The sequence below is a fragment of the Spermophilus citellus genome (assembly GCF_964194105.1).
Source record: "Spermophilus citellus genome assembly, chromosome: 8".
NCBI classification, from domain to species: Eukaryota; Metazoa; Chordata; class Mammalia; order Rodentia; family Sciuridae; genus Spermophilus; species Spermophilus citellus.
In genome coordinates this window covers 18,701,413-18,727,176 of record NC_138189.1, presented here as the reverse complement: position 1 = coordinate 18,727,176, position 25,764 = coordinate 18,701,413, and the positions used below count along the sequence as shown (strand labels likewise).

Below are 25,764 nucleotides of genomic sequence, written 5' to 3'. Positions count from 1 at the left end.
AAGCTCGGGGAGGAGGGACAGGGCGGGAGGAGAGGAGCGTGTTCTGACCAATCCTGTGGCTGGCGGGACCCCAGTTCCCGCCTCTGGGTGGCGTGCGCGTGCATCACGCACGCACGCTCAGCACGCACGCTGCGGAAGCGCGCGCGCGCAGGCCCAGCCCTCGTCGCCGCCGCCATTTTAGCTCCTGGTTCCGGCCGCACGGTGTGGGCTGTTGTAGCGGGAGGGGTGGGGGTCCCCAAGAGTTAAGTCGCTGTCCTCCACTGTGCCGATACAGCCCCCAGCTTTTTTCTCTTTCTTCCTTCTTAACCGTTCGCTCGAAGAGTGCGAAGATGTCCAAGCGGCACCGGTTGGACCTGGGGGAGGATTACCCCTCTGGCAAGAAGCGTGCGGGGACCGATGGGTAAGCCAGGCCGGGGGCGCGAGGCAGCGGCTCGGGCTTTGTTGCGGTCCGGGCGGGGAGCGGGCCACGACCGGCGTGGCCGAGCAGGTCGCGGAGCCCGAGCCTTTGTTTTCTTTGGGGCTCCGTTCAGCGGCGGTCCGGGCGGAGCGGCGCCGGTTCGGCCCGGCAAGGGCGCCGCGGATGTTGGCGGGGCCGGGTCGGGAGGTGGAGAGGCCTGTGGCGGCCACCGGGGCGCCGCCTCCGCCAGGCCCAGCCTGCCAGAGCCACTTTGGACGGAGCGGGAGCGGGAGCGGAGCGCGGACCTCGTGGCTTCGGTTCCCGACTGAGGCCTGGCGAGGGTGGGGGAGGGCGCGGCGAGCGTTCGCGCCCAAGGGCACTGGGTTCCGGGCCGAGGGCCGGGAGAGGGCCTGGGAAGGGGACGGCGCCGGGCCGCGAGGGCGGGGAGCGCGTGGGTTCTCGTGTGGGCTGCGGCGGGGGTGGCGGGAGTTGAGCGCGGAGTCCGGGGGCAGGGGGAGCGGAGGCCTGCGGGAGGAAGGCACCGGAAGGCTGCCTGGTGGGCCGGGGCCGCGTCCCGGAGCCTAGGGGCGCAGCGTGGCGGGAGAGCGCGTCCCTCCGTCCATTCAAACACTTCGGAGTAGACGGCAGGCAAACTTCCGTCTGCCGCCCACTCTCCCGCCATCTCCTTTATTTCCTGCTTTGGTGAAGACGGTGCTAGGGCTAGGAGTTGCAGGCATACTTTTCCCCCCTAAGTTTTTATTTGAAGGAGCTTTTGAAATACGGAGACTTAATCAAGAAGTGGTTTTCATGCTCATGGCAAAATATCGCCATGTGGAGGTTGAGAAATACAAGATTCATAGGGTTCCGGATTCCTTTTCCTTAGCCTTTCCCTAAAGGTACCGAGGAATTTAGCAATTAACTTGAGGAATTGTATCACAGTCATTTTCTGGTCCAGTCAGTGTGTGTTTTCACTCTTGAAGAGCAGAATTCTCTGGGTAATAGGCAAAAAGAAAAACCTCAAACAAAAGTTCGAATGTCCAAGTACCTTGCATAATTTCATCAGTTTTCCACGTAATCTTTACTGTCAAGGTGGAGTATAAATCAGAGTGGGATGTACTTTTTGATACCTAACGTATATTTAATTGTAAATACAGAAATATTTATGCTGTTTTATTTTTGTAGGTTTTTTAGAAATTATGATATTAGGTATAGTAATCATACAATAACATAATAATACAGCATCTTAGACTGCTCCCTCAAAAAACATGAGCACGTTTAAGCTCTGTCACAGACCCTTAGAGTTGGAAACAACTTTCAAAAGAGTATAATCAACTCCATTCAAGAAATGAGAAATGGAGACTCAAGAAATGAGAAATGCAGACGGGGTGGAGTTAAGTGGATTGTGCAAGTTAACAGTTTTATAGTGGAATCTGGAATGCTGCTTTTTGAATTTCCACTCTCTGACACACAGTCTGATACTGTACTTAGAATCATTACAGCTTGTTTTAGAGACATTTATAATAGGTTGGTAAAGCAGGGAACACTTGGTTCTTGATTTCCTTTCAAGTAAAAATAAAATTGCTTGTCGTTGGCTAAGATGCAGCTAATATCTCCAGTAAGAGGTCAGGTTGGATCAAAGTATACTGGAGAATTGACTCATCAGGTTTATTGTGTATGTGCACCATTTAAAAGGGCTTTCCTTGGGATTAATATCTCATGATACACTTAGGTGAATGCTCCAAAACAGATATCCTAAGTGGATTTTTTGGGTCTCTGATTCCCCATAATATTTGAGATTTGCCTGTATTGTGGAGTTCATCCATGAAATAGTGCTTAAGGTCTGGATAAATTCTGGAGGAAGTTTTCAAACTAACTTCTGTGTCATTTGAGTGCTATTTCTCACAGGGCTAGTTTTCTTTAGCAGTGGACTTCTGAAGTTTGTTATGGCTCAAGGCGTGAAATATCAAATTTCCCCCATTTGATAATTTTAAGTAACTTGTTGAATGACCAACAAACCTGTAGTGTTTTGTTGTTGTTGTTGTCATTGTGTTTTAGTGCTGATAGTTAGGCGTATTTGTTTGAGAGCACAGGCATATCACTTTTGTGAACTCTTTTGTTAAACATGATTGTCCCATTTCTCTAGTACTAAAAAGGGAGGGTCATTTATTTAGTGGGAGATTTCATCCATGTTCTTGCTCGTATACTATATAAGGGTTTATTTACTCCTGGCATGTTTTTGTTTGGGAGCAGGTGGAGAAGTTAGAGGTCTCTTACATATTCTGCCTCTTTCCTTTTTTCCATGACCCTATAGAGTCTTCAATATAATGTTACTAACAACAAAACAAACCTCTATGAAGTGTGGAAAACACACTAGATGTTGGCTTTTCGATATTTCCTGATCGATACATTGGTTGTTTATTATATACATTGATATAATACAAATAGAGCACATAATGTACACGTGACACTTCCAGACTTTTTACATGTATAAACACATTTTTATGACAGTCCTATATGATAGGTGAAGAAAGTTGCAGAAACAAAACAGAAAAGGCAAATTCCTGGAAATCTTCGAAAAACATTTTGTGATGAACAATTTTGGACAGTCTTGGCATTTTTACTCATGACTATGAAGTATAATATGAATATCAGTAGAATCTCTATTGTGTGCTTTTAGTTTTGCTCAGATGTCAGTAACTAACCTTTTCATTGGCTGTGTAGTACTCCACTTGTAAAGGTATATCATAATTTACCCAGTATCCTGTTCCTTGCTGTTTAGGTGGTTTCCCAGTTGTCATTTTATAGGTTAAAAGTATCATGAACATCCTTATGTATACATATTTGCACACTCATGGGATTGGAAGCTTGTGGAAATAAGATTGCCAGAAAAACTGTGTGTGTTCAAAATATTCTGATTTTGATGACCAGTTTATATCTTCATTTGCAGCATTTTAATACCTATTATCCCTCGTGAATTTTAAATCCCCCCCACCCCCCACCATACCAGGGATTGAACCCAGGGCTGCTTAACCACTGGGCCACTTCCCCAGCCCTTTTTATTTTTTATTTTGAGATAGGGTTTTGCTAAGTTGCAGAGGCTGGCTTTGAACTTGTGATCCTCCTGGCTTAGCCTCCTGAGTCACTGGGATTATAGGCATGTCCCTCCATGCCTGGCTTTAACATGGTAATTCTAACTTTAAAAAAAAAAAAAAAACTTTAATAATAACCACCATTTACTGGGCATTTTCAGAGTTAGACAACACTTTCTCGTGTTAATTCATTTAATCTTTCCAATACCTCACAAGGCATTAATAGCTGTGTTTTGAGATGAGAAAAGAAATACTGTTATATAGCTACCTTAAGTGCTGAGCCAGAATTGAGCTGAAAATTTGTATAGAATCATACAATTTTTGTGCTTGACAAAAATACATATTTAAAAAAGAAAATATGCATAAGTACAAGCCTATACATATTTATGAAGCAGAGGGTTTAAGTTCCCACTTAACAGACTTAATTTTTATTCTTCCTATCCTATTGAAGATAGATAGCTTGAACCATAAGGCAGTATTTCTAGGTGATTGAATTGTTTTCTACATCTGCCTCTTTCCTTTTTTCCATGACCCTATAAAGTCTTCTCTGTTACTTTCTTACTTTAATCTTACTAATACTTTTCACTATGCAAATTAATAAATTGAGGCTTACGCCTTACCTGTGGTTATACTCCTTTTCTTTCTATACTATGATTGCCTTCATTTCTTGGTCAGCTCCTAATCTTTGTGTCTTCAGAATGTATTTGATATTTGCTTCCTGTGTTGTAGAGTTTTTTTTTTTTTTTAACGAAGCTATGGATGAAGTTGGTCTCTGAAAACCAATCTTTGTTGGCACAGGACTACAAGAGTATGTAATACATAGTTTACTTCTTCCATAATCCCTCTTCCCCCCAGTTTTGTAACTATTGAATTTTTGGTCCATATCTTAAGTATCTGATATTATGTGAGAAGTACAAGAGGAATTTATTAAACATTTCCTTTTCTCGGTCCTTTTCTCCCCCATGATGGTATGAGTATTAGAAACAATCCTTTTCATTTAGACCAGATGTTCTTAAAGAGTTCACTCTAGTTATGTGTACCATTATCTTTCCGATGGCTACTCTGAATTATTTGTGACTATAGTGCTTCTCACTTGGTGAGCATATTTCTGCTTGCCCAATTGTAAACTATTCCCCATCCACATTTTGGGCTAATATGAATGCTTATTAAATATGTTGAGCACTATGATAAGGTAGAAGGAGGGAAAGAAAGCAGGTAGTTGATAGCATATTTCAAAGATAGGTCAGGACTCTAAAATTTTGAATTGTGAGACTTCATTTTATGGTTAGTCATTTTTCACATTTTCTTTTGGTTTTGAGTAAAACTTTCTAGCTTGTATACCTTATAATTCTGTAGCATGTGGACATTGAAATGGAAGAAGGAAAAAAATCACCTGTTTAAAACAAGGATTTTCCCCCTTAAGTCTTTTTTTTTTTTTTTAATGGAATAGAATGGCATATTTTTAGAAGGAAAAGATCCGATTTGATTGGTCAGCTTACCATTTCTGTAAATGGACCATTCTGACTCAGTGCTGGGTTTAGTATTTTATCTTTGGTCTGTCAAGAATTTACTATTGCCCCATTGATGTACCATTATGGAGAATGACTGCTCTTTCTCTGCTACTGATACTTACAGCACAGGAAACTTGTACTCATTTGTGTATTGTGAATAAGGAGCAATGACACATTTAGCTTCCTGTTGGTCCTCATTATTTTTAATCTGGGTCCCAACACCTTGTGGCAAGTTTCTTTGCTACAAACTCCTTCTTTGCTATAGGAGTTTGTCTGAAATAAAGTGGATTAGTAAAATGAGCAAGCAAAGATTATTTTATTTCTGTCACCAGGCCCTCAGAGGCCACCAGATATAGCCCTTTGTCTTGCTGCTTGTCAGGTTTCCTCACCTAGATTAGTTAAGGTTATCATCATATTGGGACAATCTAGTAACTAGAAGTAGATATCATAATTGACTACTTAAAACTGTCCTAAGTTTAATAAAGTGGCTGCCTGCATAATTTTAGCATTTTTTAAACAGTGGTAAAATGATGAAGCTAGTTTTAATTCTGCTTTATTTCATTTATGGTTGGCCAGTATATGCGGATTTACCTTTTACTTCCAGTGTTTTACTATCCCCAAAGGCTAAATGCAAGAGTAGACACTGAAAGCAAAGGAATAAAAGTGTTTTAGAATTTTCGTTTTTCTTGTAAAGCAGTATACACTTACTGAATAAAATTGAGGAAGTACTGGAAAGTATAATTAAGAAAGCAAACTTGCAGATAATCCTCTAATTCATATTTGTATTACTTGTGATACTGTGTGTAACATTGTACTGTGTTCTTTTCGTTTAGCATTAGAACTTAAAGCAAAGTGCAGCTTGAAGGAGAATCTAGGAAAGATTGTGGGGCTGTCTTCTTTTGCCCAATTTATTTCTGTCTTCCCCACTCCAGCTGCAGTCTCTGACTTCTGTTGTGGAAATAGGAAGTTTGTTTTTTTTTTTTTTTACAGATTTGTTTCTTAGGATGTCTTAACCTTATGTTGAAGTTTGTAGTAAGATAATTTGAGGCATCATCAAGGAAGGAAAAAGTTTATGGTGGAGTGTGGAAAATTCTTGATTGTTATTTCTAATAGTTACGTAATTCATTGAAATTTTACATTAATTTTTTCATTAGGTTAGTGAACATCTCTGCTCTTATGACTGTAATATTGCCTCGAACATTATGCTTAAAATTTAGAATCTGAATTCAAAAATTTTTGTTCTTAGGAAAGAACGAGATCGAGACCGGGATCGTGAAGATCGGTCTAAAGATCGCGACAGAGAACGTGATAGAGGAGATCGAGAGCGGGAGAGGGAAAAAGAAAAGGAGAAGGAGTTGCGAGCTTCAACCAATGCTATGCTTATCAGTGCTGGATTACCACCTTTGAAAGCTTCCCACTCAGCTCATTCAACCCACTCGGCTCATTCAACACATTCGACACATTCTGCTCATTCAACACACACTGGACATGCAGGACACACATCACTTCCACAGTGCATTAATCCATTCACCAATTTACCCCATACACCTCGATACTATGATATTCTAAAGAAACGACTTCAGCTCCCGGTTTGGGAATACAAGGATAGGTTTACAGATATCCTGGTTAGACATCAGTCATTTGTGCTGGTTGGCGAGACTGGGTCTGGTAAGACAACACAGGTGAGTTACTTTTTCTTTTTTCTTTTTATTATAGTTGTTTGGAACTGAATATTACCTATTCTTTCACAAAGTAGAAGGCATATGTAGTCATCCCTACCTCATGCCAGAACTAATAAGACATCTAGGATATTTTTCAAACATGGATGAGTCATTATTTACTGGGCTTCTGTTAATAGATATGTAGGCTTCACATGGGCAGGTATGTTTGTAGAAATGGAAACTTGGGCCAGGATATCATTTGCAGTTAAAATACATGTAGCCAAATTGCCTTCCCTTCATAAGTAACCTGTCAGTTTACCTTTCCATAAGCAAGTGTGAGAGCATGTTTGGGAGTATCACTGGATTGGAGTTTTTACAGATCTAATAGGTGAAAAAAATAAACCTGGGGTAATTTTTAATTTGTGTGTGTGTTTCCCTGAGAGAGGTTAACTATCTTTTTTTAAGTTATATGGACTACAAGTCAATTTGAGTATTTCATGGAGGCTTTTCGAAAACTACTACAGCAACCAAAATAGAAAAGCTTTTATTGAAGACTGAACTTTAGTGAGTACTATTTTCAAGTGAAGGAAAACTTAGTGCTGATGTTAGGAAAAGAAACTGTAGCCTTTTTTTTTAATTAAACAAAATTTAAAAAGTTTTAGAAACGTGCAAGTCTATAACTCTTAATTATGCTAATCTATTTCATTAAGTCCCATGTTTTTAAATTTGCAAATATTTCAATGAAATGGACACATGTGCATTCAGATACATTGGAAATAATGTAATACTAATTAACTATATCACTATACTAATTAAATGCTACATGCTATATTTTTTATAGATGTTTCACATCTAATACAATAGGACAAAATGGAGCATTGTCAGAGTATTTTAAATAATTATATCAACTGTTTTACTGGTTTGCAGAATATTAACACACCTGTTAATTAATCAGGCATTGTGTACTTTACATGTATTATATCATTTTAAGTTTATATATAACTCTGCAGGGAAAGTAATCACATTTTATGGAGGACCAGAGTGCGGCTTAGATTAATGAGAGAACTCTGGTTTAGTGGGCTGCTCTGGGTTAAATAGTTTCTGGATTTAGGTAAGTTCAGCATTAACAGTTTTGTCCCTTTTCAATAACCAGTTATATTTATTTCATACTGCTGTTCTGTGGTCTGATGTGGTTCAGAGGAGTTTTTATTAGTAGTTAGTGTGGATAATTTAATCGATTCAAGGCACAAGAGGCTTGTGATGATTTGGATTACACATGCTTTCAGGGGTTACTTTATGTGAATATTGAAGACTGCAGGGAATTTTGGGGATGTGAAAGGGAAACTAGAAAGTTTAATCAGTAAATTTCATCCAAATGCTTTTTAGTATACTGTTATCAAACTTGGACACAAACCTAATAAAGAGTACTTAGCGGTTGTTTTGGTTATCCCTGCCTATCAGAAAATGAAATCAAACATAATTTGAAATAATGACTTTAACTTTTGAAAGAGCCATAGAAAAGACATTTTGCATTGTGCTTGGTGTGCACATACTATGCCTGTATTTGAGAAATTAAAGCTAGTTCAGTCAGAGGAAAAACATGAGTGAGGGTACAAGTTTAGAGAAGGGAACACTGCACACTTTGACTAGTGTGCAGGGTGTGTGAAGGGTTGGTGGGGTAGGTGAGACTGGAGCCCTAGGTTGAGCCTTACTACCTCTTGCCATAGGTAAGGAAGCCATCAGAGTTTTTAATTGGAGGGGAGTGACACAAATTTTTATTAAAAATGTTCAGTCATGAAAGACCATATAGGAGATCCTAACAAGTTTTGACTTTGTGTGCAAGGTTAGTGGGAATGAGGAACAAAGAATGGAGTCTGTTTTTTACTGCCACTGAATAGGGGACATGGGAAGAATTAAAAGAACTTGAAGGAAGGTGAGAAATGGTTTTGCTTTGAACTTGATGAATTTGAGATACCAATAAAATATTCATTATTCAGAAGGAGATGTGACTACCAGGTTTGGGGGTAGGAGCTAGAGTTATAGGATTGACTTTGTTCTGTTGCAGGCAGTGTTGGAATTTAAGAGAATAGAAAAGGCTACTCAGGACAATATATAAAACTGGAAAGCCCCAAGGAACAAGGATTAGGTTTTGGGAAAATAGCCTCAAGTGGAGGAAGGAAGAGCAGAGCAGATGCCTACTTTGAGCAGACCAGTCGCCCACATCTTTCAGGATATGCATCCCTTCCAAATTATATTTCCTTAGAAAGTTTGAGTAGATGCCTTATCATAAGCTGTTTTGGGAACCCTTAAAAAATCTCTGAAACCCTTTCCAGGGTCCAAGAATTTCTTAGTATTTTTCATACAAAACAAAATATTACAGCATACTGAATGTAGAGACAGAATTGAGGTTTCTTCCAATAAGCTAGACATGAGAGATATGTAAAAATAATAAAATGTGCTCTACTAGCCAAGTATTATTTTATTTGAAAAATATACATTTTAAAAATAGAAGATAGGTTGTTACTAGTAATTAGTAAACAATTTAGCTGCTTTTCAGTTTTAACTTCCAAATACAATAAATGTATTAATTGTTTGGTATCCTCATTTATTTTAACAGTATAAGGAGTTCTAAAGGAGAACTGCTAAATTAACCAAAACTATATATTTTTAAATTATCAATTTCACTGGAGTGAAATTTTTAAAAATGTGAATAATCTTGCCTTAAGAATTACGAATTAATTTTAAGTATTTTTAATTTGTAAGTCAGTACTTTTTGAGGATTGGTAAAATGAGGGTAGATAATTAAAACCTCATAAGAAGACCACTTAACATGGGTCTGTTGATTTGCAATACCAGGAAGACTGCTATTTTAGTGAAGTATTTTGTTCATTTAAAACCATGTAAAAATATTATTATGTTCTCAGAGAAGCAACATAATCACCTTTCATTTTGTTTCTCCAGTTACAAGTTATTTCCAAATTAAAAAGTAACTTAACTAAAATGTAATAATAATGCAATAATCAATACTAGTTATCAGATGTCATTGTACACGTGGTGTACCCCAAAACCCCTTGTTTTTTCTATAGCATTAGCACCTGATAGGCTTTTGGAAGCTTTGGTGAAGACAAATCATGTCCTTGTAGCAGTAGATTCCAGTTTTATGGGATGGTCATTTGCTTTTTTTCCCATGGTTCTTTTACAGTTAAGTCAGTCGAGAAGAACCATAAAATGAGAGAATCTATGAGTGTGTGGATAATTAGGAAGGAAATATGCTGTCATCCTGACAACCATCTTGTGGTTGAGATGTTCTCTTTCCCCTTTTCCCTTGATTGACCTTACTCAGCGAAGCGCTATTGCTGTAAGCCATATTGAATTTGAGACTGGTAATTACTTTGAAGATGGTACCTAAAGTGTTGCCACTGTGTATAACATTCCTGAAAGATGGATTGGAGTACTAGTAGGTGCTAGGATTTGGCTTCTGCTGGCTTACAGAATTTGAATTGAATTAAAAGATACTTGTGCAACAAGGGAATATTTTCTACTTGTATCTGCATATTGTAACTCATTGTATGAATTTTGATGCTGTACTTATTGGAAATTAACATTTTTGTTATTAAGTAGAATTTGTTTCAAGTAGGATTTTTTTCATTGGGTAGACAAATAGTTAATGATGGGACCACTTAAACACTGGTGAGCCTACCAAGCAAAGCTTATGTGGACCTAGCGCACAGAATGTAATCACATCACATCCTTGTTACACATGACCTCTTTTTGGATATTTTTCTATCTAAATTATATATGTTAAAGGAGTTATGATATGTTAAGTTTTTGTTATAAATAATTCTCTGTCACTTGCCTAATTGAATTTTATTTTAAATTATTGGAATGAGATAAAAGTGCTTTATATTAAACATAGTTGATATGCGGCAGAATAGAATTAATTTAAATGTGAAATTATTTGATAGATTCCACAGTGGTGTGTGGAGTATATGCGATCATTACCGGGACCCAAGAGAGGAGTTGCCTGTACCCAACCCAGGAGAGTGGCTGCAATGAGCGTGGCTCAGAGAGTTGCTGATGAGATGGATGTGATGTTGGGCCAGGAAGTTGGTTATTCCATTCGATTTGAAGACTGCAGTAGCGCAAAAACCATCCTTAAGTAAGTACTTCATCTTTAAAAATGGATGCTTTTTCTAATTGTAGCTTTTCTGCCACTTGTTAAGAATTTTGCAAGTGGACACTCAAGTTATAAAAATTTAAAATTTGAATAGTTCAAAATAGGCCACCTTTGACTTGCCAGGTGACATTTTAATGTGGATTCTTTTTCTTGGTTATAATATATGTTGCTTTTTAGTAGAAATTGAAGTTGGCAGATCAGGTTTTAGTTGCTTGAGGTTGTATCTTAAGTGAAAATGTTCCTATAAAATGTGTAGTTTTAGTAGACATGCTCTGAAATATCATTTAAATATGATAGAAATAGAAAAGTAAGATAAATCTTAGTGGTCTGGGGATGTAGCAAAGGTAGAGTGCTTGCATGAGGGCCCAAGTTCAACCCCCAGTCTTGCCAAAAAGAAAAAAAATGGATTTATCTTTGTAGAAGGACAGCTAATGTTGGAAAGAATGATGTGTGAGTAAGATGGGATATGATTTAATTGTAGGCAAGGGACTTTTAATGTTAATTTTGCAGATCTTGATATGCATACATAATGAACTAAAAGGCCAAATCTTGTTATGTAATGTACTCAGGGCACCTGAAGGTGTGTTGGTTCCTCTTTATAGCTGTGGTACATGTGGTCATACTGGTCTTTTTGAATGTTTTAACTTGACAAAAATGTTTTCTTCATTTTATATAGTTGCATTCTGCACAAGTGGTATATATTTCCGGATAGTCATTTCTTTAAAAATCTCATTTTTTTTTCCTTATTGCTTTTGTTTATCTGCATTTATATGACATTTAAGTTATTTAAAAAGCTTATTTCTTGATGGGCACAGTGGCAACTGCCTGTAATCCCAGCTACTCTGGAGGCTGAGATTGCAAGTTCAAGGCTGTCATGGTCATGGTATTTGCCTGTACTGTGAAGTTCATCCATGAAATAGTGCTTAAGGTCTGGATAAATTCTGGAGGAAGTTTTCATACTAACTTCTGTGTCATTTGAATGCTGTTTCTCACAGGGCTAGGGGATCTAGCTCAGGGGTAGAGCACTTGTCTAGCATGTATAAGGCCCTGAGTTCAATCCCCAGTACTGTAAACATAACAAAAAACCTGTGTCACAATGCAATTTCCCAAAGTTTTAAAAAAAGACATGTTGGAACAAAATGTTACGTGGTCAGTGACATGAGTCTTTGTTGATGGATCTATCTGTATCCATCTATAGGATTAGGAAATAAATGGGATTCTTGTCTCTTTTTTTAAAATTTTATATTTTATAGGTATTTTAAAATGTCTGCAGAAGTATACTAGTTTAGTGAACTTTCTGTGTTTATTATGCATCTTCAACCTTGTTTCACCTATATCCCAGTATTTTCCCTGTCTCATATTATTTTGAAACAGAGTTTAGGTATCATGATTTCATCTTAAAATATTTTCTGTGTCTCGTTTTCTTAAAATATAACTGTCACAACTTTAAAAAATCCCTTCAAACAAAATATTCAATCACTTCATGTTTTGTGTCCAGTTTTCCTCTAGTCTTTTGAAATATATATTTTGTTTCAGTAGAATTTGATATACAATTTCATTTTTAAGAGCAATTGAGCTTTAAAATGCTTTTTAACTTTGATTTATAAGGGTTTTTTTTTTGTTTAAATCTTAATCTTAACTAAATAAACTTAGTGATCACATTATTTATTGGTTGTTTGTAATTACATTGTAATTGACAATAATTATGTGAAATCATAGCTCATTTGATACTACTGTAAAAGTACAGATAATGTCTAGGACTTAAAAAAATAGAGTAAAATTTTACTTGTCTTTAGTAGGCATACCTTTCTGACATTTGATTCGCTGTATCATATTTGGGCAAGTTACAGTTAAGATTGGAATTTAGAAATCAAATGTGAGAAAGTTACCAGTATTAGAGGTGTGTATGTGTTTGTGTGTCTGTCTAATAGGGAGTACGCTTGTGCAAGATTTTAAGTTTTTAGTAGGGAGTGGCAATATAAATATACATAAGTAAAACATATGTTTAGCATTGTGATGTTTTCTTGTGGAGCAGTTCCCAAAGATTATCTATAACTAAACCTCTTCAAGAAAATTTATTCCATACGGGGTAAATTTATTAATGTTCCTCCTTAAGGTAGGGAGTAACCAGTGTTGGTTTTTAAGTGACACTATATTAGTAAAAGGGTATATATTATTTTAAATTGCTTTAAAAGGAAACGTTAAAATTTCCAGTGTAATTCTTATTTAATATGAAGAGGACTAATGTCAGTTTTGACTGATAAGAATACTTCATTAAGAACAGTGGTTTATGATTCCCTTGGTGTATTTCATAGTCACATATCAACCCATTAAGAACCCACATGTTATAAACATCTAAAGTTGTAACTGACTGAAATCAGTTATATAGTTAATTGGGTAGGAAGAATGCATTCATCAAAATATTCTCTGAAGATTCTGCTTGAAGTACTCAGAATTTAAGAGTTTTTTTGAGAATAGCCACATTGGTGTATTTTTTAATTGTACACAGAGTCCAAGGTAGTTTCTTCATGGTTTGAGATACATATGGATAGATGATGAGTCTAATATTGTGCTGTTTTCAGAGGATCAGATCTCATATAAGTTAGTGCGTACTCTGGTTTTGAAGTCGTTAGTAGCTACTCAGTCCCAGTGGACAAGTTGCTAAATGGTTTTTGTGTTCTGTTAGGTATTTGCTTGTTCCCATCCTTTACTTCTTAAACTTATGCAACATATTTATTTTCCTGTTGCTGTCTTAGTTAGAAATTTGGGGGGGGGGGCAGCCCGATTGAGATGGCTCTAAAGAAGAGAAGACCAGATAGTAAAACACAATGATGCCATGCCATGTTTGTGACTGGTCAGTAAAAATCTTAATTCATTCTCATGGAAAGGAGACGGTATCGATGGCATCTAGCACTTCTGCAGTGGATTTTAAGAAGCATTTTGTAGTTGGAGTTCTACAGGATTTATTTATTTATTTATTTATTTATTTATTTATGGTGGGGATTGAACCCAGTGCCTCGTGTATGCAAGGCAAGCACCTTACCTACTGAGCTATGTCCCCAGCATTTGCAGTTGTACATGATTTAAGAAATTCATCACTTTTTTTGAGGCAGATGAGTTTTTTGTTTGTTCTTTTGTGGTGCTGGAGATTGAACCCCAGAGCCTTGGGCATGCCAGGCATTGCTCTACCACTGAGCCGATTAATTTTTAGGGAAGACAGTGGCTTGATAATCTTGTGCCTGTGAAGAAACACAATATTTGGTTGTTAATTTGGTAGCCAGTTTCATTGTTATTTTAGGGGATATGCCTTTTGTTTTATTCCAAAGCTGCAAAATTACTGAGGTGTTTTGATATCAAGGCAATCCACTTATGTACCATGTAATGCTTAGTCATTCATTTAATTGAGTACTTTGTGTAGGTTGAGCAGTGCTAGGTATAGTAACAAAAAAAGAAATCTGGTTCTTGTCCCCATAAAGCAAATCAAGTATAAATATAAAATTTTCAATTGAGTTAGAGTCCAAAATAGAATATATGGAAGTATGCTTTGAGGATTCGATTCAATTTGGAAAAGAGAAGTGTGTATTTAAATCAAGGCCTAAAACAAAAGTAGTACCAGCCAGAACAGGGATTGGGGTGCAGGGTGAGTGCGTTCCAATCAGATAGAACAGTGGGTTTTTTTGTTTTTTAAACTTTGTTTTCTGAATGGAAAAAATTATGACCTTTTACTTGAGAAGGTCCTACAGTCCTATACCTACTGTATATTCTTAAAATATCCAACTGATTTGTCTAAGTCAACCTTTTCATATCAGATCAATTTTAAGATGTTAAAGGACTAGTTTGTGTACCATGTATAGATGATTGAAGTTAGCCTTTTTGGTCTTTCTTGCTTCATTAAACCATAAACACAGGGAATGGGGTTTGTGTCTGTATCTGTGTGTACTTGCCATGCACACAACAAATAGAACCTTTGTTCCTTTTTAATCTGAGGAAGTTAAAGTCATAACAGGAGTTTGAAATTTTGTCACTATGTTGTAGAATTTGGATGACTTAAGCATAGTCATCATGATTCATGAAAAGACATTTTCTCTGACTTTGTTAAAATTTCTTTTGTGAAGATGGGGTATAGTATATATAATTTGCCTTTCCCTCCCTAAGTTTTTCCATTTGGGGTGTCAGATTCATTTGAAATTTGGAATTTTACAACACCAAGGACCCCATCTGAGATAAAGTTTATGAACCAGAGCAGCTTTTAGAGAACATGTGTGTTAGCTATGTAAGACTGTGTACCACCTTGAGATGTTTATCTGGTGTGTAACTTCAGGGCAAACTGCTAAAAAGGCAAGAAAAGGTAAAGACAAGAAGATATGGTTGAAATGTAATTGAATGACTAGAGAGATGAACAGTCTGGGATTTCAGGGTGTGATAAACTGTCCCTTGGGAAGCTTGAGTGAGATAAGTTTTGAACAGACCAGCCAAAGAATGTGTTTCCATACAATTTGGATCATAAACATGTAGAATTTGTTTTTAATCTAAATAAAATAATCTTTGTAGGCAATAAGATGAAAGAGAATACCAGAGTATTTTAACAAACACAAGCTTAATAAAAACACTACTACAGTAAGGAGCTGGAGGGTGCATTAACCTTTAAGGTGGGTACTGTCATTGTAAGGCATGGCCATAGTAGATTCTTTCATGTCCCTGGCAGATTCTTTTTGTGCCCCAGGAAACAAAAAACTGAAGCAGTTCTGTTTAAGGACTACTACAGAATTTCAGAATGGTTGTTCAACAGGCACCCTCATTTAAAAATAGATGATTTGAGATGAGAACTGAAAGTAAGTAGATCCCAGAACACTGCCTCTGGGGTCACAGTACCTAAGTTGTGTCCTAGCTCTGCCACTTAGCAGTATGATTTTGACTGTTAATTAACCTTCCTGTACTTACTGCTTTTTCAGAAGATGGAAATTATAATAACTACCTTATGGGGTTGTTCTGAGATTCATGTTAATTTGTATGTAACCCTTAAGAATAATTTTCTGATACTCAAGCAGTGTTTCACCCAGCATTGCTGCTGGTAGTGGAGATTTCCAGCTTGAGAAATTATTGGTTCTTATTAATTAGCTAATGAAAACAAGAAAGGAACTTATAAAAGCAGTTTAATGAAGTTCCTTTTAACACAGTAATTGAATTGTAATTGAGAAGGGTTAATTGAATTCAAACTTGACATTGTCGAATGAATGAAGCCATATATTCTTCTAGGGCTTAGGTCAGAAGTGAAAACAGGTGTGGTAATTTAAAGACAAGTTACAAACTAATTTATTGAACATCTGTTATGTGGGTAGACATTGTTCTCATTCAAGAATAGCAATTACATTATGGGAGTAAAAAATCAAAGTGGTTGGTTACCACTTTAAGCAGTTCTTAAACAGAAACAAGAAAGTTATTACCCTAGAGGTAAAAATTTTTTGGCTTTTGTTAATTCATCAGATGTTAACTTGATTTTCTACTCCTTTGTGTATAAACTTATACACTTGTAAGGGATTAATTTTAGAAGGCTTTCTTTGCACAGTGTGACATCTTAGAAAATATTGAACAGAATTGATACATTCATCTCAGCTTTCTGTAAGTGCTGTGGAGAAGGTGAAGGCATTTCCTTCAACACTTGTGAAAGTTTGAAGAGTTGGAAATGAATGTGGGGAAAAAATTTAGTCGCTTTACTTTTTATCATTGATTTTTTATGCTTTTTTCTTACTTTTTTTTTTTTTTTGCTTGATTTGGTATCTGGCTCTGAAACATAACTAAATATATTTTAGCTGTTGGCCATAACAGAGGTTTAAGTTCTGGTGTCTTAAACATTTTAGCTAAGAATGAATCCATACATGTTACAAAGGGTATTTGATATATTCTTTTTGTCTAGTTTATTGTATTTAGAACAGTAAAACAAGAGATTCCAAGGTGTTCAAAATACCACATCTTTCTTGTGATCATTTACATACAGTAGTTTTTACCGTAATCAGTATTATGGTGCTTTTGTGGTTATGGTGAATGGTGTTGCTCCTACAGTGTAATATCGTTGCTGAGAATGTCAAATTGAACTTGAGCCTATGTAAAACATCCATAGGAATGTATGGGTCCTGTTGAAATGCTGAGTCACTTTGAACTAGTAGTTACTATGGTGTCCTTATGTTGATTATGGAAAACAGTGGTATGAATTATGATTTAAATCATTATGATGAGAATATTTATTTTTCACCAGAAATATGGTGTTAAATACATTGAGTCTTCATTGACATATTTATATCCAAAGAAGTGGTTTGATTTTTTTTAATTGGTTGTGATATATATACACATACACATAAAATAAATGTGCCTTGTCTGAATGCCTATACCTTGGTTAGGCTATTAATCAGGAGATTTTAATATTCAAAAACAAAATGTCTTTTCATAAACTGCTATGTTCACATGGATCAAAGTTTATCTTTTATATCATTAATTTACATTCCAGTAAGCCTGTTATTATAAAGTCAAACCATCCTAAATTGGGGCCTTGGGGCCTGACTGTAACCATTCTGTCTTATGATACATATTCAAGTTAACTATAATGTAGTGTGTTAATCTAAAAACTCAGTGGCAGATAGAAAATTTATATATATATACCTTAAATGTTTATTTTTATTTTAATATAAAATTTATCTATACATCAGTTTATTAATATTGGGTCAAATCATTTTGTTGAGTGTGGGCCCTTTGTTTAGAATTCCATTTTGCTAAAAAAAAAAAAAAAATTAGTTCCTTTAGCAAGGCCCTCAGCAACCTAGTGAGATCCTGTCTCAAAAAAGAAAAAAAAATCTGGTTCTTAAGGTGGATTTTAACTCGGAATACTTAAAAAAATACATAAGTGTTGCTTTTCTGGAATAGGAGAGAGAATTCAGTTTTGAAATTTTGGAATTCTAGACCCCTTGCAATCTTTAAGAATTGTCTTGCACATTTGATAGTTTGTGTGTGTGTGTGTGTGAGAGGCTCATCTTTTTCATTTTTTCTAAAGTATGCAATACTTAAGGTTCATATGTAGAATTTCTCTTTTCTGTGCTTAGAGGCTATCATTTCATGTCAAATGTAATAATTTGTAATTTGTCATAAAAGTGGTAAGTTCAGTAGTTGAAAGAAATGCAAGTTTCATTATCCGAAACAATATGGCCAAGAAACAAATGAGAAACTGGTCAAAAATTGCATTTAGTATTCAAAGTGCTGATTTTGTTAAGAGCTCCTACAAATCAGTAAGAAAATGGCCAACCTTTGAAGTCATCCAAGAATTTCTTTGGGTGATGTGGATGCATGTTTTAGATCTTTAGATACAATTTTGAGTTATCTTCATAGTTAGTTATACCAGAGTATAGTCTATACTTGAAAGGCAACCAAACTCTTGACAGTATGGGAAGAGCACTGACTAGGATTTTCAGAACAGATTTTTTGTTTTTGTGCTGTTCGATTCTTCTAGAACAGTAATATCAAGTTGTTTCACTGTTTTTTATTAATGGTTGCTTGGCATTTTTTATTGTCTTCTAGTTTGACTAATCTGGTTAATATTTTGCAATTTTTGCTATTAGAAACAGTTGGTGTCCTCAGCACCCTCTTAGAACTTTGTATGCACAGTTTTTACACATTGGCATATGTGAAATGAATTCCCTCAGTGAAATTGGTTGGATCAAAGGTTTTGCTTGAATTTTATCAGCCTTTGCCAGATTGCCCTTCATGAAGATTTTATCTACTCCCACCAGTAAGGAATGAGCAGATGAGTGTCTGTTTCTTTGCCTTTCCTGATATAGCTTAGTAAAATTTATCTTTAGTCAATCTTGTAAGTGAAAAATGTAGTCTCCTTATAGTTTTAATTTGCATTTCTTTTGTATGAAATTGAGTATCTTATAGGTATGTATTAGCCATTTGTATATTTTTTGGATCTGAGACTGATGCTTTTTTCATTTGTTGAGAAGGATTGCTATCTGGTTGGCAGCAGTTTATAAGGTGGTATTTTGAAATGCATATCAAATTTCAGAAAATTGACAACATACAGTATCACACAATTGATAAAATTTGGTATTTGTTTGGTTTCTTATCTTTCTGTGGTTGGTTCTTACTGATTTGTAGAAGCTCTTAACAAAATAGCATTTTGGATATAAATTGCAATTTTTGACCAGGTTGTCATTTATTTCTTACGGGTAATGAAAAAACTTTTGATTTTGATCAAGTACTGAACTTACCGCTTTATATGATGTCCCAGGCTTTACAACATAACCTGCCCAAGCTTGTTTTAAGTTATTTGATTCTTATATTCTACTTTTGTGTTTTTATTTTAAGCATCTTTGCCCAATCTGGATTTGGTTGGGGAGGAATTCATAAGGTTTAGGGTAATTTCTCTTACCACTCCTTTTGCCACCTATACCAAATAACATAACATTGAGCTATTGGGCCTTACTTCCCTGTGTAGTTAATTTTTTTCCACTCATAGTTGCAACATTTAGTCATTGACACTAAAGTGAGGAATAATTTATATATATATTGTTTATTATTAAATTTTTAAATGACTTGTTTGGTTTTCTTTCTTTCTTTCTTTTTTTTTTTTTTTTTTTTTTTTTTTTTTTTTTTTTTTTTTTTTTTTTTTTGTAGTGCTAGGGATTGAACCCAGGGTCTTGTGCATGCTAGGCAAGCACTCTACCAACTGAGCTATATCCCCAGCCCTTGTTTGATTTTCATTTAGAAAAATATGAATGTTTTTATTAGTTTATGATTTTTCCTTAAGCCAAAGGAATGGGATGTTTCAAAAATTTAAAAATACATGAGTACAAAATTATAAATAATATATGTGAAGGATATAATGCATTACTATGTTTTGTTCAGAATTGGTGATGTCATCTGGCTGGATCAGAATTGGTTAGCTTGTTACTCTTTCTGCATGTAGTGATTGTAATACTGTTAAGCTGGGATGGTGCTATCAGCACTTTGAGTTTTGGGTTTATTTCGGCAATTAAACAGTGCTTGAATATCTGGATTATGAGTTAATTCAAGGGAGTCTGATGCTACATTAGGTATCTATTTGTTTAATCTGCCTCTTGTTTAACTTTATTAATTTAGACTAAGTCTTAAACTTTAGCAAGAGTTTAAGACTTAAGTCTAGTGTATAGAATTTAACAGTTCTGTTAAAACACAGATTGCTATGCCTCACCTTCAAAATTTTTGATTAAGTAATTCTGGTGAGGCACAAGTTTTCTGTTTCTAATAAGTTGCAGATAATTTGTATGTCTTTACGTGAATAGATCATTTCAAGTTTGGTTGTCTTATAGCATTTTTGTTTACTTATCCATTTTTAAAACTTTAGAATTATGACTCATCTTTTAGCCTGGGTAAATATTTATTAGTAGTAAGAAAGGTAGTAAAACTTGACTTAGGTAAAGGGAAATGGTCTGTGGCTTTTAGGACCACCAATATCTTCCTTGTTATGTCTTTTATGTGTTAATGTGTCAGGTGGATTGATCTCGATATCTCTCTCTCTCTCTCTCTCTCTCTCTCTCTCTCGAAGGGTTTCTTAAATTTAGCAGTATAGCAAATGATCAAGTACTCTTTTTTTTCTTGCTTTAGTCTTACATTAACAAATTTATTCTTTAAATTCTAGAGACCAGGGATTCAGAAGCATTGCATTGACAGAGTTGGTTCCTTCTGGAGATCCTGAGAGAAGAGCCTTTCATTTCATGATTCTTCCTAGCTTCTGATGACAATTAGCAGTCCTTGTTATTCCTTGCCTTATGTATCTCCAGTCTCTTTCTCCATCTTCACCTGGCTACTCTTTGTGTCTCAAATTTCCCTCTCATTTCTTCATTAAGGATATGTGTGATTGGGTTTAGAGAGCAACATAAATGTTTGCGATCTCATGGGAAGATTTTAACTACATCTGCAAAATTTCTGATTTTTAATAAGGTCACATTCCTAGGTTACCAGAGGTTAGAACTTGGTCATATCTTTCTATAGGTACCTTTTTGTTGATATACATACATGTAGGTGTGTTCCTTTATAGTAGTCTTTAGGACAGGTATGCTAGTGTAGGAGTGTGCTATCATAGTACACCTAAGATTGGGAATCAATATAACATATAAACTAGCTTTAATAAGCTATTTAACTGGTTTTGAGACTCTGGAAAAGTTAACTGCTATTATTCAGGTGTTTTCATTGGAAAAGAAGAGCACATTTGACTCTCTTGACCTTCCAACCTTAGAACTGCCATTTTTTGTAAAATCTGTTCATACAACAAGCTTCACTTGTTAGTAAACTTCACATATTTTGTGATGTAGGAGATATTTAACTGCAGCATCTCATGGTTTGTATCTCTGGGTGATTAATCAAATTAACATTGAGGAAACATTAGGAATTTTCTCCGGAATCTGAAAGACAGGGTTTGAATGTGGTTGACCATTTAATTTAGTACTTATAATAAACATGGTTGTTGATTAAAGCATGACAAATAATAGTTCCATTAACTGATTTGTGATATTCATTTCCTCTTAGGAAAATGCAGAAGAATGGCTATGCTTCTGTGTATCTCCATGTTGTGGTTGCCTAACGCTTGAGAAATGGGCAGAGGAAAAAAGATCAAAATAGAGTGGTTTTTTAAAGAGTTTTAAGAAATTTTCGAGTTCAAGTTGTATTATTAGTTTTGTGATTTCCCCCTCCCCCATTTTTAAAGTCCAAATTGATGCATATCTTATGTGGGATCATTATAATTGGTGGCAGTTTGGTGGTTCCCATTGCTTGTGAATGCTTGCACTTGATCTGGCTGTATATGTTATTGCTTCATTTGAGTATTGTTAGTTATTGGGACTACACGTACTGAATTAGCTAATTAAAATGCCTTCAAAAAATGTTACCCTAGGAGTCTCTGTTGAATGAATAGCTAGCTATTGAGTATCTGGAAAGTTGAGAAACAGTGATAGGATATAAATTTTCTAGTATTTGGGCAAAATAGTATTTGCTCGAATGCAAACATTTATTCTTTAAAGCCACAAATTAGTTCTGTTGAAACTAAGGAAGTTACCCACAAATGGATTATGTTTTGCCATTGAGATAATGTGCAAGAGGATTGCCCGCCTTGTGTCGGTAATACATCCAAAGGCACAAACTGCCAAATGTCCTCAAATAGATCAAAGAAATTCCAAAGGATCTAGAGGCCATAGTGTAGCTGACTCATGCACTGTGTTGGACTAACTTTAAGGCATTGAGTCATATTTTAATTGGCAGTGTTTTTTCTTTCACAATCTTAATAAAATAATCTTGTAGCTAATATGTTACCTAGTCCAGGTTGTTGGTTTTTAAAAAATAACACCACCAAAGTAGAAGATAGGAAATATACAATTGGGACGAAATGGACTTGTTTGCCCAAAAATTGGTTAAATTTAGAGTTAAGTTTTAGTGAAGTAAAGAGAGGGATTCACTTCTCTTGTACACTGCCTGCCAGTTTGCTGAACTTACTGCTCCAGCAGATGGCATTAGCTAAAAATATCAAGTTGGTTCATGAAAGATTAGGTTAGACTAATCATGAAAAAAGAGCCAGAGGATGAAGTCATAAATGATGATTTCAGATAATTTCTACTGCTTTTAAATCTGTAAATAAAATCATGGGCTTTTATTTACTGAATGAACAGTCTATTCAGCATTTAAAGGCGTATTGTGTTTTGTCCATGGGCCAAACCGAGGATATAATTGTTTTGTATGAGTGTTAGCAGAGTGGAATGGACTGGGAATGAATGGCTGATACTTAATCTACATGGTGCTTTTCCTATGATGCTTAGATTCCATATTAACTGCCTTCTTTTGAGCCATTCCTAATCCTGGTTTCCCTCTCTTTGGTTCATTAATCATTCTTATGTTGTTTGCCTTTTATATTCCACTTACGTACCAGCATTTCCACAGTGCTGTTGCTGCCCCTCAGTCCTAAAACCTTTATGAATGATTTCTTTTTATGCTTCATTAAGGTGTTTTTTCAGGTGGGAAAATGTTAGACGTATTCTCTGTGAGCCCCTTTCAACCAAGAACCTGAGCCTGTGAGCTTTGTTAAGAATTGTTAGGGCTTTACTTTTTTGAAATGTGCATTTGCATGTGGTAACATTTTAGTGGTGTGATATCTTAAAGCAGCTGAAAATGGTTTATTGGTTTTATTTTGCAGGATGAATATTTACGTCTAAGATTATTTTTAAGAAATTCATTTATATCTAAATTCATTTATATCTAAGTGTCCAATTTGGCATTTGTGTGAAGCGTGTGTGGTCATTGCCTTCCATAATCAGCAATATATTTTTTTTTTTTTTAGTACATTGCAGTATTTGAGAAGATTTTATGATGTATTGTTTGGTGTGTGCTCTTAAGATATTCTCTTGAAGCTTAATTTTGTAATTAATCGTGAAAAAATAACTTTTTTTGGGGAAAGTCCTGTCTTCCCTTGTCCCCACCCATGCTGGGGGTTGAATCTAGGGATGCTTTATCACCAAGCTACACCTTTTTCGTTTTTTTGAGACAGGTTCTTGCTAAGTTGCTGAGACTGGCTTTGAACTTGAGATCTTCCTGCCTCAGACTCTCGAGTCACTGGGATTATAGGTGTGCATCAGTGTACCTGGTTGAAGAAGTTTAGTTTTTATTTACCAAATGTCTTTGTTTCATCTCTCTGTTTTCAAGTTTTCTTTTAAAATGAACCTTGACCAACATGTTCTTTGTGAATATAGGTATATGACTGATGGGATGTTACTTCGTGAAGCCATGAACGATCCCCTCCTGGAACGTTACGGTGTGATAATTCTTGATGAGGCTCATGAAAGAACACTGGCTACAGATATTCTCATGGGTGTTTTAAAAGAAGTTGTAAGACAGAGATCAGACTTAAAGGTGAAGTAGTTTTCTTTACCCATTTAGTTCATTTTGTGTGTATGCATGTATTAAAGTGGGAAATATCCTGATCATTAATCAGCTTTTTTAAAAAATAACTTCTAAAAGTAGTGTCCAAGTACTGCCTATGTTTTTACTTTGATGTGGCTTCATTTTAGACTTCACTTATATTTCTCCTACTTTTTAGTAATGTATTTTTAAACCAAATCTCTCTTTTCTAACCCATCTGATTCTTCATATTCTAACATTTTGTTTTGTTTTTTTTGATCATACTAGTCACTCTATTCATCATTAAGTGCAGACATCTCCTTAAAGGATCAGCTTTTATCCCTCAGATTTATGTCTGTCTTCCAACATAAACATCCAGGACGATCAACTCCTCAGAAATCTTGGGGTTTTTTTTGTGTGTTTTTTTTTAACCCCTTCTTTACCACTTGTACCTTGGCCAGTGTTATTATGTTGATTAAGGTCTTAAAACTGTCTGGATAGTTTATATATATATTTTTTTTTTTACATTTTTGACCCATAGTTTAGGAAGTTCCCCCTTTTGCTTTCTTGTGTGTGTGTACCATACTTTGAAACTTAAAACTCATCATCTCATCATTCCTTGTTAGTATGTGTGCTGTACAAGCACCATATAAGTACTATCACTATTAAAAATTATGGATGAGCTGTCAGGGTTTCAGTGGAGAAATCTCATTTAAAATAAGAATTAAGAATTCTAGTGGAATGATGTATGAGGGAGACTTACAGTAAAATTTTATTAGTTTATATGATATATGATTTGTATGGGGCTGTGACCGCATAATCATGAAGTTCTGTACCTGAAAAGACTTTTTTTTTTTTGCTCTGCCTTTGTACAACAAGTATAGAAGATCCTTGCTTATTTTAGGATTTTTTTTTTTAAAGATGTGTGCATTAAAGATTATTTGGAAGAAGTGAGAAAATTTACACCTGGTCCACTAGTTAATATTGCATTTTTTTCTTTTTCTTTTATGTGGAAACATGTTTTGTTTGAATAAATGTAGCAATAATGATGACATTAACGTGGTTCTCCATTAGTTCTTTCACAAACTTTCATTTGGTATGTTTCAAGGTAATTGTAATTTACTTACTTAAATAGATATTTCTAAATATCTTTGAATAAAAAGCTTTTACTGTACCTCAGTCTTTCTGTATTTCATTTTTAAAGTGGTTTATTTAAAGATCTTTATAGTTTTCTTTATAACTGTATATAGAACAGTAAATCAGTACTTTTCTGTTTTTTTCTTTGAGGCCATGAAAGAACTTAAAGGTGACTCAAGTAATTTACTGTTTTCTTTCAGGTTATAGTTATGAGTGCTACTCTAGATGCGGGAAAATTCCAGATTTACTTTGATAACTGTCCTCTCTTAACTATTCCTGGCCGCACGCATCCTGTTGAGATCTTTTATACTCCAGAACCAGAGAGAGATTATCTTGAAGCAGCAATTCGAACAGTGATCCAGATACATATGTGTGAAGAGGAGGAGGGGGATCTTCTACTTTTTTTAACTGGTCAAGAGGTACCGTTATTATTAGCCTTTGGCCTATCATTTCTGTTAAATGACAACTTTAAACAATTTGGCATATATTAGCCATAGTTTCCTTATTGTGACATTTTTTTTCCTTCATATTGATATATAAAATTTGTAACCGTTTTTCTTTCTACTCTTAGGAATACTTTTTAAACCACTAATACTTTTGTGTTAGGGTTAATTATCCTGAGTGTTAAATGATTTTAGAATTCCAAGATTTAGCAAATTTTATCTTCACTTTGGAAAGGCCAGCAAACTGGGACATGAATTTGCATCACAGCTGCTATGATTTCAGGCAGTCTTCATCAGTTATTTAGCTTGTGTGTAGACTTAAGTGCCAATCAGTCATCAAAAAACCTTATTTTGTGTTTTATCTTCCATGTACTCTTTGAGAATTGGGAGGATAGCATGTTTCTTTAGAATTTACCGCATTTTGATATACAAATCTCAGTTGT

General features: G+C 35.6%; 1 protein-coding gene across 1 annotated transcript in view; it reads left to right on the top strand.

Moving 5' to 3' along the window:
• The first annotated feature begins 263 nt into the window (after nt 1–263).
• Nucleotides 264–25,764, top strand: part of DHX15 (DEAH-box helicase 15) — a 48,940-nt gene continuing 23,439 nt past the window's right edge. The window contains exons 1-5 of the mRNA XM_081303557.1: nt 264–400; nt 6,244–6,679; nt 10,624–10,817; nt 23,594–23,753; nt 25,079–25,297. Coding sequence (XP_081159683.1) covers nt 330–400; nt 6,244–6,679; nt 10,624–10,817; nt 23,594–23,753; nt 25,079–25,297 — 1,080 coding nt within the window. The 5' untranslated portion in view covers nt 264–329. The remainder of the gene's footprint in view (nt 401–6,243; nt 6,680–10,623; nt 10,818–23,593; nt 23,754–25,078; nt 25,298–25,764) is intronic.